The sequence below is a fragment of the Denticeps clupeoides genome, chromosome 15, assembly GCF_900700375.1.
Source record: "Denticeps clupeoides chromosome 15, fDenClu1.1, whole genome shotgun sequence".
NCBI classification, from domain to species: domain Eukaryota; kingdom Metazoa; phylum Chordata; class Actinopteri; order Clupeiformes; family Denticipitidae; genus Denticeps; species Denticeps clupeoides.
Window position 1 is genome coordinate 9360275 of NC_041721.1, and position 12700 is coordinate 9372974.

Consider the following 12700-nt stretch of genomic DNA (forward strand, 5'->3'; position numbering starts at 1 on the left):
TTGTTCTGCAGTCACTCCATGATTATTTTAACTGTGTGCTTAGGGTCATTGTCTTGTTGGAAGGTAAACCTCTGGCCCAGTCTGAGGTCCTGAGCAATCTGGAGAAGGTTTTTGTCCAGGATATCTATGTGCTTGGCCGCATAAATCTTTCCCTCTATTGTAACCAGTCGTCCTGTCCCTGCAGCTGCAAAACACCCCACAGCATGATTCTGCCACCACCATGCTTTGTTGTTGTGACTGTATTGGACAGGTGATGAGCAGTGCCTGGTTTTCTCCACACGTACCGCTTAGAATTAAGGCCAAAAGTTCTATCTTATTTCTCATTTTAGCAAACGCCATGTGGGCTTTCAAGTATCTTGCACTGAGGAGAGGCTTCTGTCAGACCACTCTGCCCAACTGGTGGAGGGCTGCAGTGATGGTTGGCTTTCTACAACTTTGTCCCAGCTCCCTACAGCATTTCTGGATTTTTTTGGGGTTCTTCTTTACCTCTCTCACCAAAGTTCTTCTCCCCGATAGCTCAGTTTGGCCGTACGGCCAGCTCTAGGAAGGGTTCTGGTCATCCCAAACGTCTTCCATTTAAGGGTTATGGAGGCCACTGTCCTCTTAGGTACAAGTGCAGCAGAAATTTTGACCAGATCTGTGCCTTGTCACAATTCTGTCTCTGAGCTCTTCAGACAGTACCTTTGACCTCAGGATTCTCATTTGCTCTGACATACATTGTGAGCTGTAAGGTCTTATATAGACAGGGGTGTAGCTTTCATAATGAAGTCCAATCAGTATAATCAAACGCAGCTGCACTCAAATGAAAGTGTAGAACCATCTCAAGGATAATCAGAAGAAATGGACCTGAATTAAATATATGAGTGTCACAGCAAAGGGTCTGAATACATAGGACATGTGATATCAGTTTTGCTTTCTTAATAAATGTTCAAAAATGTCAAAAATTCTTCCGTCAATATTGGGTGCTGTGAGTAAAATAATTTCACTTAAATTATTTTAGCAAATGGCTGCAATATAAAAAAAAATCATATCCACTGTATATAAAAAAAAAACATTGTATTCTGTATGTATGTGTATACCAAAATAAATATACTACAATTATGTTGACCCTGCAACAATCAGCAGTCTTTATGTGTGTGTGTATGTGTGTGTGTGTGTGTGTGTGTAAGCAGCTAGGATGCCTGCAAGTGCTATGGCTTCACAGGCCATTAAATTAAATGCACAGGACAGCCAAGCTGTTGACGGTAACCTTAAAAACTACAAGATGTTAATGGTTCAAATTAAAAGCAAAACATTACAATTATATTGACATAGGCCGTTAAAAGGCAGGTGTTTTTCATTTTGCAACCTGAAGATTATTTCTGTTTTCCCTCTCGTACATTCCAGATATGTGAGACTCATGTTATTGCTTGACTTTCTGCCTACTTGGTTGACGGCTACATGGCCCAACTCCTGCCAAATACCTTCCCTGGTAATTTAGAGCCTTTTATGGGGTCAGAGGCTTTTCTAGAGAGCCCTTGGCCCTGTCTCTGTCAGGTCTGATTTATTGATGCCATTAATGACCTCTCCACACTTCTGTGCAAACTGATGATTAGACTTTTTTCCATCATTAACAAGAGGTCAAGTGGGGTAAACCTCAACCAGTTTCCTATATTGTATTATTTTGGTTGCTCATGTAATATTCAGGCCCAATTTTGGACCCTGTCGATTCAGAGCAGATTAAATGTCATTGCTTTGGGAGTGAAAACACTCCCTCATTTGCGGCAGAGATGTCACACACACATACACAGTAGCGAGAGTCAGTGTTTGTGGGAGAGGGGCTCTGAGTTCCTGATGTCAAATCCACGTTTCTTCTTCAGACAACCCTCATCTATATGCAAATGGTAGGGCAGCCAAGGTACAGGACCGTGGTGTGGTCAGGATGGATTTTTGACTTGTTAAGATTGAGTGGACAAGTGAACACATTTATTCCTTGATCTTCTTTTGACAGGATTATTACCCGATTGATTATTAACAGCATCGGCATAATGTGAGAAGTGGAAAATCTGAGATCTTCTGTTTTAAATGATTCATTATACAAGTGGCCATTCTATGCAGCTTGTACATCCTGGCCTCTATCTCTGTGTGTGTGACAGATGTAATGGTTGACAAGATTCTGATTCCTAGCAGAGAAGAGGGACATTTTTAATGAGGTTTCTGCTGTAAGGTTCCAAAAGACTAATTACCACCAACATCAAAGCCCCTCTCTCCCTCTGTCTCCCTGCATCCCCTCATCCACTTTCCACCTCTCTCACCCTTGCCAATCTATTCCTTCAGTCTCCTCTGTGCTCTGTCTCCTCCCTCCCCTTCTTCATTTGTCCCTCATTATTTTACCTTTTTCCCAGTGTTGTATTGTTTGTAACCCCTCCCCCCCCTTGCCACGTTCACCCTAACCCCTAACGCCAGCTGGCTAACCCCGCGGTCCTGGAGTGAACCTGCTCATTATCCCGGCCCTCATTATCACAGCCCCGTACGATTCACAGGCAGTAAAGAGAATGGCACTGGGAGCGTTCTCAGCGCCTCGCTCCAAATCGCCCAGTGAGTAATGCTGCTCCCCCCTAATGGAGAACCTGACTGTCTGCCATGAACACGCTGGCCACGTCCAAATTCACTAAACTGGCACACTTCCCTTCCCTCAGCTGATCTGGGAGAGAAAGAATGATGGCAGAGCAAGTTCCTTGTTAATACACAGTTTAGCTGGGTAACCAATCAGTTGCAACAATTGTCACAGCCAATCACTGGAGCCATGAAGGGCAATTAACAGGACTGAAGAGGGCCATTATCACTTTGTGTTGACTTCTTTTCCCTTCAGCTCTCTCAGCGCACTTCCGAGTCTGTGAGCCCTACTCTGACCACAAAGGGCGCTACCACTTCGGTTTTCATTGTCCCCGCCTCTCCGACAACAAGACCTACATGTTCTGCTGTCACCATAACAACACAACCTTCAAGTACTGCTGCAACGAGACAGAGTTCCAGAACGTCATGCAGCTCAACCTAACTACAAACACTGATGGCTTCACACATAAGTGAGTACCAACATATAGATTTCAATAAAAGTTTTGGCCAACCTTTAGTAAAAAGAAGCTTCCGGTCTGTTTGCATGTGTGCACTTACACACTAATAGCAGAAGTCACATTTACAGCCGAACTGATGAATCAGTTATAGCCATTACCACTTTGATTGGTGAAGCTCACGCTTATTGGTCAAATTTGCAGAAAGGTTGCAAATTATTTGCAAGGTCATGTATAGTTCATTGAGGTTGGTTTAATTTGCATTAACTCATGAACGAGATGTTCTGTGACTTCCTGAGGTACTTCCACATCCATTAAGGGCAACACAAGCAAACATGAACAAAACTCATAGTGTAAATAATAATACATTATCCATTAATCCATTAATGAGCAGGGAACCATTATAGCTAAATTCGATTGCTGATAGTGGCCAAGAGCTATAACTTGATTTTATATAACTTGTTTATCCTTCCATTTTATATCTTTAGTGTGTGTAAAAGTGTTCAATTAAAAGCAATATGTATGTAGCTTTTCTCAACAACTACATAATTAGTTTAATAATTAAGGTGACATTGCCTGAAGATCTCTCTTCCCGAAATGTGTTGAATTTAATGAGCGGTCAAATGCATATACCCTGGCCTTTTACTGCCGGGCCTCCCCAGTTCTGCTAATTAATTGTTTTATTTAAATTAACTATTGCAATTAAATGAACCCTACCTTAATGATTTTTGTTTTCCAGGAATTTTGCTGCTACCAACTATAATATTACATAGCCACTGTTGTTTATTGGGTGAAATGTTCTGGTTCTCAATAAACTTATGTTAATAAATATTTGTAACAAAAATTAAACTAAATGAAAATGAAAAAATGAAATGAAAAAATGAAAAAACTATTTGCACTATCTGCTGTGGTATATGATCAACGACTTAACATCTAAGTGTTATGTTATGTACTTGGTCGGCAACCATGAATGCAGGAACCAAGGTTTCCCAGCAAAAAATTGCCCAACGCATCACAATACCCTTCACATAGTCCTGATGCTCATGTGTCCATTGTAAACAACCCAGCCTGGTCCTTGGTTGTTTTAGCCTAGTGGGTAAGACACTTACCTATGAACCAGAAGACCACAAAGTTACAGGTTGAAACCCCACTTACTATCATTTTGTCCCTGAGCAAGACGCTTAACCTTGAGTGTCTCCAGGGGGACTCTCCCTGTCACTACTGATTGTAAGTCATTCTGGATAATGCCATCTGCTAAATGCCATAAATGTTAAATAGTCAACAATATTTTCTTCACTTGTAAATGGTGCTGGTGCTTTACTGTTTCTGTAATGAAAACAGTGATGTGTTATATTCAATTTTAACAAGTTTTGCACAACTTTAAACTTTATTTACCAATTTCTAACCTCATCAACTTAATTGGCAGTCTGTCTCAAGTGACAGTACAGTAACAACACGGTTCATACACCTTCCATTACCTTTGTAGAGCGGCTTGAGTACAAAAAAGACAGAGTAAGAAAAGCTTTAGCTGAAAGAGCAGAGTGGCGTCTTTTAAAAGGAGTCAGCCACTGAGTGCCAGTGGAGTGTTATTATTACTCAAACAACGGCCTGGACCAGCAAGACACTCCACATGCTGAGAAGCCTTAGTCATCCAGGCAGGCCTTCACAGTAGCACCCTGACATGCTCCCTAAATCAAGAACATGTTGCAGAAACGCGGACACGTGGTGCTTGCATTGAGACAAACGCATGATGAGGCAGGACCCCATCGGTTCTGAGTGTTTTCACGCCCTCAGCGTGACCCAATCACACTGAGCTGCTAGGCTAGTCAGCATGCTTTTCCCTCCATTTAAATGAAGCATAATGCCTGTGTGGGCGGGGTTCATCAGCAACCAGCCACAGCGATCAAAAGAGAAGACTATCAAGGCCTGTTTGTTCTGTGAGTGACAGAGTGTGAGGAGAAACGAATGTGGCATTAAAGTTGCACACAAATGCACGCTGTGACATGCACAGGGGACACTGTCATTTTTATGCTTCCATCTGTCTGTGTTTTTTCAAGCCCCCCTCTAGTTTTGGTAGCACATGTTTTTTTTTTTTCTTCCTTTAAACTGCCTCACGTTCCTTAATTTGTCAAGCATTTCAGATTAGATCGGCTGGATGTTTGATGAAAGTATCACTTGGAGAGCTGCAATTTTAGCATTTTTTTAGCATCAGTGCAGAAATGTGCGGCTCTTGAGATCTCCATATCCTCCCCATAGTCACGAATCATAAGATGGGGGGAAATGCAGTAGATGCTGTCGGGTTTCAGTCTGTTTTTCATTTTCACTTCGCCTGGACAGCAGTGCCCTGCGGATTCTGCGATGAAAACAGTGATAAGTGGTCACAGCTTCCGGAGTTCCTTCTTACTGCTTTAACCTTAACTTACCTGGTTCTAGTTCTGCCTGAAATGTGCATTATATGAATGTAAATATACAGCATCAGAATCAATTCTCAATGTTTTCTTCTAACGGCGTTACAGATCACTGGGGTTTTAAGTAATCACCTGCATTAAATGCACCTTCTTAATGTGTTCATAATACAGTCATATCACATTCATGAGCTGCCATTAAAACGTACAACCCCAGATCAGAAAAAGGTGGGACATGGTGGAAAATGTGAATAAAAAGAGAAAAACAAGTAATAAATTTATCTCAAATTCTATTTCATTGCAGACATTATGAACACAAAATAATTCATGTTTTTTCTTGTCAACATTATTTGATTTGTAAATAAATATCCATTCTTGCCACTCAGGCTTGGAACACAGTCCAAAAAAAGTTGGGACAGTACAGCATTTACCACTTCGTACAGTTCCCCTGTCTTTTAACAACACTTAAAGGACGTTTAGGCATTGAAGAAATCAAGTGCCTGCGCACGGGTCAGTTAATCAATTCTTGAGCTTTTTGTAGTATAAGCTTCTTTTTTCCATCTGCATTCCCCCCACAACAGCAGGATTAGTGACAGTTTAACTAAATGCAAGACAATGGCAATAAAGTGCACTAGTGCCTCTGTATTGCTATAAATTAAATTCAGTCATCTCTCTTTCTGTAGCAACTACACAGCTCTCGTTGGCGTGTGGGTGTACGGCTTCTTCGTTATGGTACTACTGGCCCTGGACTTCCTGTACTACTCAGCCATGAACTACGAGCTGTGCCGAGTCTACCTGGAGAAGTGGGGGCTTGGTGGTCGCTGGTTAAAACACGCCCGGAGCCAATGGCATGCCCACGCGATGGAACGAGAGCAAGTTCGTGGGCCCAGTCTCAGTCTGAGCCACCATCATCATCATCACAGACACAGCCTGAGAGGAGAGGCCCAGAGCCCGACCAGCATGACCTTCCAGACCTCCAGCGCCTAGTGGGTCAGCCTCCATGTTACAGCATTAAACTCTTTTGCAATATATAGTCCCCTCCAAAACCATCAAACACGTTTGTGAATGAGATAAAAAGATGAAAATAGATCACAAGTTGTATTCCTTAGGAAGAATGCTAGATATCTGAAACAACAAAAGACATTTTATATCAAACCAGATTTTCAGGTGAGCAAAAGTATCTTACCCACGGGTGTAATCATATATGTAGTGGCTATTAGGGATCCATCCTAAAATTCAAATTTTATTTGTCACATACACAGTCATACACGGTATGATATGCACTGGTCACAGCAGAGAGAAGAGTCTATTGTTGGGGTGGCTGAGGTCCTTCACTATCTTCCTGGCCCTGGTCCAGCACTCCTTGATTGAAGGTCAGGGAGCTTGGTAGCCCTCTGTAGGGCTCGTGTGTCCTGAATGGTGCTGTTCTCGAACCAGGTTGAGATGTTTCCCGTCAGCATGCTCTCTATGGTGCAGGAGTAGAAGTTCCTAAGCACCTTGGAGCACAGTCTAAAGTCTCTCAGGCGTCTGAGGTGGTAGAGACGCTGCCTGACTTTTTTCACCATGGCATTGCTGTGACAGGACCATGACAGGTCCTGCATGATGTGAATACCGAGGTATCGGAAGCTGTCCACTCTCTCCACTGGGCTCCTGTTGATGACAGGGGTCTGGTAGTTACTCTTCTGCTCGGTACTATTAACTCCTTTGTCTTACTGACGTTCAGGTGGAGATTGTTCCTCTGGCACCAATTCTCCAGATTTCCAACCTCCTGCAGGTAGGCTGTCTCGTCGTTGTCAGAGATCAGGCCCACCACGACAGTGTCGTCAGCAAACTTTATGATAGTGGTGGAGTTTGTAGTGGCTGCACAGTCATGGGTGTACAGAGAGTACAGCAGGGGGCTCAAAACACAGCCCTGGGGGGCTCAAGTGCTGAGAGTGATGCTGTCTGTGGTCTGCCAGTTAGGAAGTTGGAGATCCACTGACAGAGAGATGAGCTGAGTCCCAGGTGCTCCAGCTTGGTGGTGAGATTATCTTGTTAAATGCTGAACTGTAGTCGATGAGAATCCTAAATCTTGATACTATTGATACCAAGTTTATATCAGTATTGGATCGATACTAACACAATGGTATCGATCTTTTCACTCTTCTGTTTCTGTACCATGTCCCACTGAAAGTAAACGTGTCAGTAGAAATACTGCTCCTCACACATCAACGTGACTCGGTGACATCACAGAAAGGGCTGGTCTTAGCCGGTTTGGTGCCTTGGGTGAGCATAAACCCCACCCTACAGCAGATTCAATAATATTTATTTTTTGTATAAAGTACAAAAACACCAATACCAAACTGAATCTTATTTGGTATTGGGTCGAAAAGGAAATAAGTGGTATTTTGCTCTTAGTTTGAGCTTTGGTTCTGACCTCACATTATGCTGACATTTGAATCATGTTCCTTAGCAACAATGACAGACTGATTAGAGGGAGAGATATAATATAACATAATATCATCTAAGTCAACTAAAAATATTGTCCATTCATTTATGCTTTATATTTGGTCCCTCAGACTGGGCATAAGATGCCCAGACAGGGTTTTGTAACATGAGTCCTGGCACTGGCGTGTGTCCCTGTGTCTGCTGTTGGATGACCTTATATGACTGTGTTGTTGTCCATCATGGAACTACATGAGTATCAGGTAGGGTTTGGTTTAGTGTTATCATTGGTTAGAGCAGAATTACCTTCATACAAGTTATGTTTTGAGGGCATTTACTAGTTTGTAATACACCCAGACCTGCTGTTTTAAAGTCTTTTTTTTTTTGTAAAACCTTCATATCAGACCACTCTATCCACCAAAACCTCCACGTTTCACCTGCTTAGCTGGGAAAGAACCTTCTGAGAGGGAGCATGTGTAATGTGATGAAAGGTCAGAATCAACAGCCAATACTAGGCCGTTACTGGGCCAACAACAGACATTGTTTTAGTGAAGAAAGGATCACATCATATTTTTTTTCCAGAGGCCAACCATCTGTTCTTAATAACATAACATTTCCACCCCGACTGCTGTGATGAAATGAGTTCTGTGTAAGATAGCATGCAGAAACTTTGGTTTGCTCAAAATGAATATAGGTACACATTAACCATTTACATATTGACTAGATTGCATGCCCTTCAGGAAACAGGGGGGTCCCATTTACAAATGTAAAACATAAATCTACTTTGGGTACATTCAGCTAATGTGCTGCCCAAGACAAAAATAGAATGTGTGTTGCTTTTCTCCAAGCTGTAAAAGAGGTTCTGGTTCTGAGTCTGTGTGTCTGATTTGAGGATGCTCATCTAATTTGGCTCCTGGAGCTGGGAATAATTTGATTTGGGAAACATTTCAGCTCCAATCAAAAGGACTTTGCTTCATTTCCTTCAATAAACAACTCAGGGGGAGATCCAGTTAGTGTCCCTGGAAGCATGTTTTGTTTGTACCTTACATGGGGGTAGGTCCTATTATCCTGCATTTTGAACTGGGAGGATTTAATCCCCCATATGCACATCAAATGATTCCTTCTCCCCTGTCCAATTTTTACTCCATATTTACTCTTCTCTGAACAATTGTTACAAGTCCACCAGGTTCTTCCTTAGACAGCCATGAGCTTTGCCTTCATATGTCAGGTCCCATCCTGTAGAAACAGCCGTGAAATAACGTTGAAAGTCATCCGCCCTGCACCAGGGGATTCATTCAGTTTTGCATATCTCTTATTATGGAGTAAAATTGGCTTTGACTTTCATTTAGCAAAATTCTGAATTTGGTGCAAATGTGGTTACTGGGTACCTGGAGCACTGGAGACAAGCATAAGAACAAGCATTATACCCTCACATTTTGAAGATCCTCAACCTCTTGGAGAATATGCTAATAAACTTCAGTGTTCCCTGGGCATACCCAAACCTTTAGCTTCTTGAACAAGTGGTCCTATGTGAGACTGTGGGACCTCAGATGTTCCTAGTGCAAGACAGCATATAACCAGGTAGGCTACATTATAAATGGGCCCGAGCTGTCTAACTAGAGCAAAGCAACCACTAACTCCAGTCCAGTTGGACAAATGAGGGCAAATGATCACTTGATGCATAGCACAGAACATTTATCATTATTACAAGTCGGAGCATTTGTGGGTTTAATTATATGGCTTCTTTTCTAAAATAAATTGCAAGTTTTAGCTAAGGTGAGCGAGGTAAGTTTGAAATTGGGTTTTGCGGGCTGCTGATTCTCTGCTGGTTGTCTCCTGCAGGTACTCACTGCTTGAATCAACAGTGACAAGGGCACATATGCGCTCATTTTTGGACATGTTCAGGCATATGCTCTCAGGCTCCCAGGGCTTTCAGTTTGATTAGGATTGGCACACAAGCACATGTGGAGAAATCATTTACACAGCGGCCCTTGAAGGTTTTGGTGGGGAAAGGATCAAAATATGATAGTGATAATAACATGAAAGCAGCTACTACCAAACCAAATGCTGAATTCTATTGAATATGACCTTGAATTTGACTCTACATGCGTTACTTCTTATATGGTGCTGCAAAAACCCCAAAATACTGAAGCTCTAGCTCAGTGCTCACACCCTGTTAATCTTTTATCGATGGGAAGTTAATTCCTTAAAATGTTGCCCAACTTCTTCAAATGTTAGACATTAGCTAACAAGAAACTTCTATTAGTTTTCCATATCTTCTAGCTGCTTTGGGGTTTCCCCATACAATACATGCAAACCATTGGGGCAATGGTTTCAAACCATTGGGGCAATGCAGCATGGACAAATTCATGCCACTTTGTGTGTCACTGTACTCCTTTGAAGTGCTATGTTACTATTGAACTATTATATAAACCATTGATGATAGATAAAGGGACTTTATTGACACTGCCTCTCTGTTTGTCTTTGTATTTGAGATTTTGCCTCAGTGGGACGTTCTGTTGCTGAGAGACAAGCACCAGTGTAGATGCAGCGGCTGGACGTCCTCAGGACTGGAGCCTCCAGCACGTTCTTGCTCTATCTGCCTTTGCCACCTTGACTCAGCCCGTCACGTTTAACAGCCTTGATCGAGGTCAGAAACTGCTGAGCTGAATCCTGGCCCCCAGACTGTTTCACCAAAGCAAGATTTGGGTAGGGTTTGGTTGGGTTGGGTGCCCAAAATACCAATGCAGCCCCCATTAAGGGATAAATCCCTGTAGTAGCAGAGCGGGTGCAGTTTAAAATGGATGACCCAGGGGAGGCTGGTAGTAACACCATAGTGTCCTGTTTCCCTTGCACACCACCCACCCACCATGCTGTGCACTGGAGCTGAGCTCTGCGTGACACTGACTCATATATTTGGGAAAGACAGACTCCAGATTATAAATATCTGTTTGGTACATTTGTTTCATTTGCACTGCATCAAAGCCAGGTTTGGCTCTTAAAAAACAGTAGGGTTATTTATGACAGTTATAATGGTCTTTATGAGTCTTTATTATAATGTGAACCCAGGCATAATTTTGGATGGATCACTTATGTTGGCTGGTTTAGGTAGGAATGTGTTATTAGTATTGCTTTTTTTAAATAATTCAAAACATGTGAACATCAGTGGAATCACACAGAAATCATTGGAAAATAAGTAAATTCTTTCACATTTGGATTCAACATAAAGACACTGGCCTCTGAGATCTATTATGTATGAAGGGTGTACTTCATATTCAGAGCCTACTGAGACATGCTACTGTGTTACAATAGGGACATATTGTATGTAATCCTATGTCTAATTATGGAAGTTTAGGGTATATAACAAAGCAAAGTACAAGCAGAAAGCAGAAAATATATCAGTGTAGCATTTTTATGGAAGGAATCCTGAAGTAGTACTTAATGGAACAATGCAGCACAAGTCAAAGGTTATATGATGGAGTAGCATATTTGGTATGCTGTTCATCACATACAGTTTTTGTTTTCTTCAAGACAACAAAACTTTTTAAAAAACTGTTACTCCTGATGCAACCTTATCTCATGATGGGATTGTGCTGAGATTTTTCAATTATTCTGAAAAATAGAAAACAGGGGAAAAGGAAGTGGACTGACCAGATTTTTGTCTGGTATGGTGACCATGATTTAGTTTAATTAACTTTTGGTTTTAATGTTTTTTCTGAACTCTAATGGGTCTGTTTGATCATTGGGGTCTGAAATAACTGCAATGTAATTTGTAAACAAGTTACATTGGAGAATCTAAAAAACATAGTTTAATATGAGTAATACCACTAATTAATGCAATTTTTAGTTACCTGGTTCTGTTTTCAAAATCAGATGAAAGAAAATGGTAAGAATACAGAAGAAACCCATAGAAATAATGGTCGTGTGTGAAAATATCCCTCTCAAGAACACCTTTACAAGACAATGGTACATGTCCACTATATATTGCTATTTCAAATCCACCCTTGGACAGGCCGTTAGAAAACCACTATCCGCAATAACACACATAGTCTTGTGTTGCATTTTTGTTTGTGTTTTAGAGCAGCACTTCAGCTCTACTTCTGAATTCTGTCATTCAGATTTTGTCATTCAGGATTTCTATGGCCCACGACATTGGGTAAAGATGGTCAGATATTGGCAGAATTTGAGCTTTTCATGCCTATTATTAATGGCAAGACTGACATATGGTCATATGAAGGAAGTCATGATGTCCTAACTCAGAAGTAGAATTGTGGACTGCTGCCATAGAAGAGACTGTTGTACTTATATTTACTCGTTTTTGAGGTGATTAAGTAGAACTGTGTTTTCTGTATTTTTCTCGGGGTTGGGTTTTTTTTTTTGTTTTGTTTTTTTTTAACAACATGGGCTAGTGTTGGTAACAATTGCCTTAGAGTGAATCTACAGTACACCTGTGCTTCTTAGTGAGAATAACTCCAGCCTAGGTGTGGTGTGGGTAGCACACAGTTTTTGTGTTTTTAAATGACTGCATAGAATGTCTGAGTTGTAATTGCACTTGTTTATCTTTTTACTGTCACAGGGATAAATAAAGATCTACCTTTTGCAGTGTGTTTCAAAAAAATCACAGTAGTCTTTTCTTTAATGAGCATGTCTTCTGATCTCCATGTATGGTAATTATGAGAATTTTGACTGTGAGAGTATGACAGTGGTTGTGTTTTTTTCTGTGTTTCTTTTATTCCTGAAAGTGAGTTCACCTCATTTCAGTTTTACAGAAATTACTCTAAAGAAATATCTTTTCAGTCACTTTTATGATACTACAGATAT

At 41.3% G+C, this 12700-nt stretch overlaps 1 protein-coding gene across 2 annotated transcripts in view; it reads left to right on the forward strand.

Annotated features, from left to right (window-relative positions):
• Nucleotides 1–12240, forward strand: part of shisal1a (shisa like 1a) — a 29113-nt gene extending 16873 nt beyond the window's left edge. Inside the window, exons 4-6 of one of the 2 annotated variants that reach the window (XM_028953752.1) lie at nt 2852–3065; nt 6139–6441; nt 10375–12240. In XM_028953752.1, the coding sequence (XP_028809585.1) occupies nt 2852–3065; nt 6139–6441; nt 10375 (518 nt within the window). In that variant the 3' untranslated portion in view covers nt 10376–12240. Of the gene's footprint in view, nt 1–2851; nt 3066–6138; nt 6446–10374 lie in introns of both variants that reach the window. The other variant, XM_028953753.1, reaches the window with a different exon arrangement.
• Nucleotides 12241–12700: the final 460 nt, after the last annotated feature.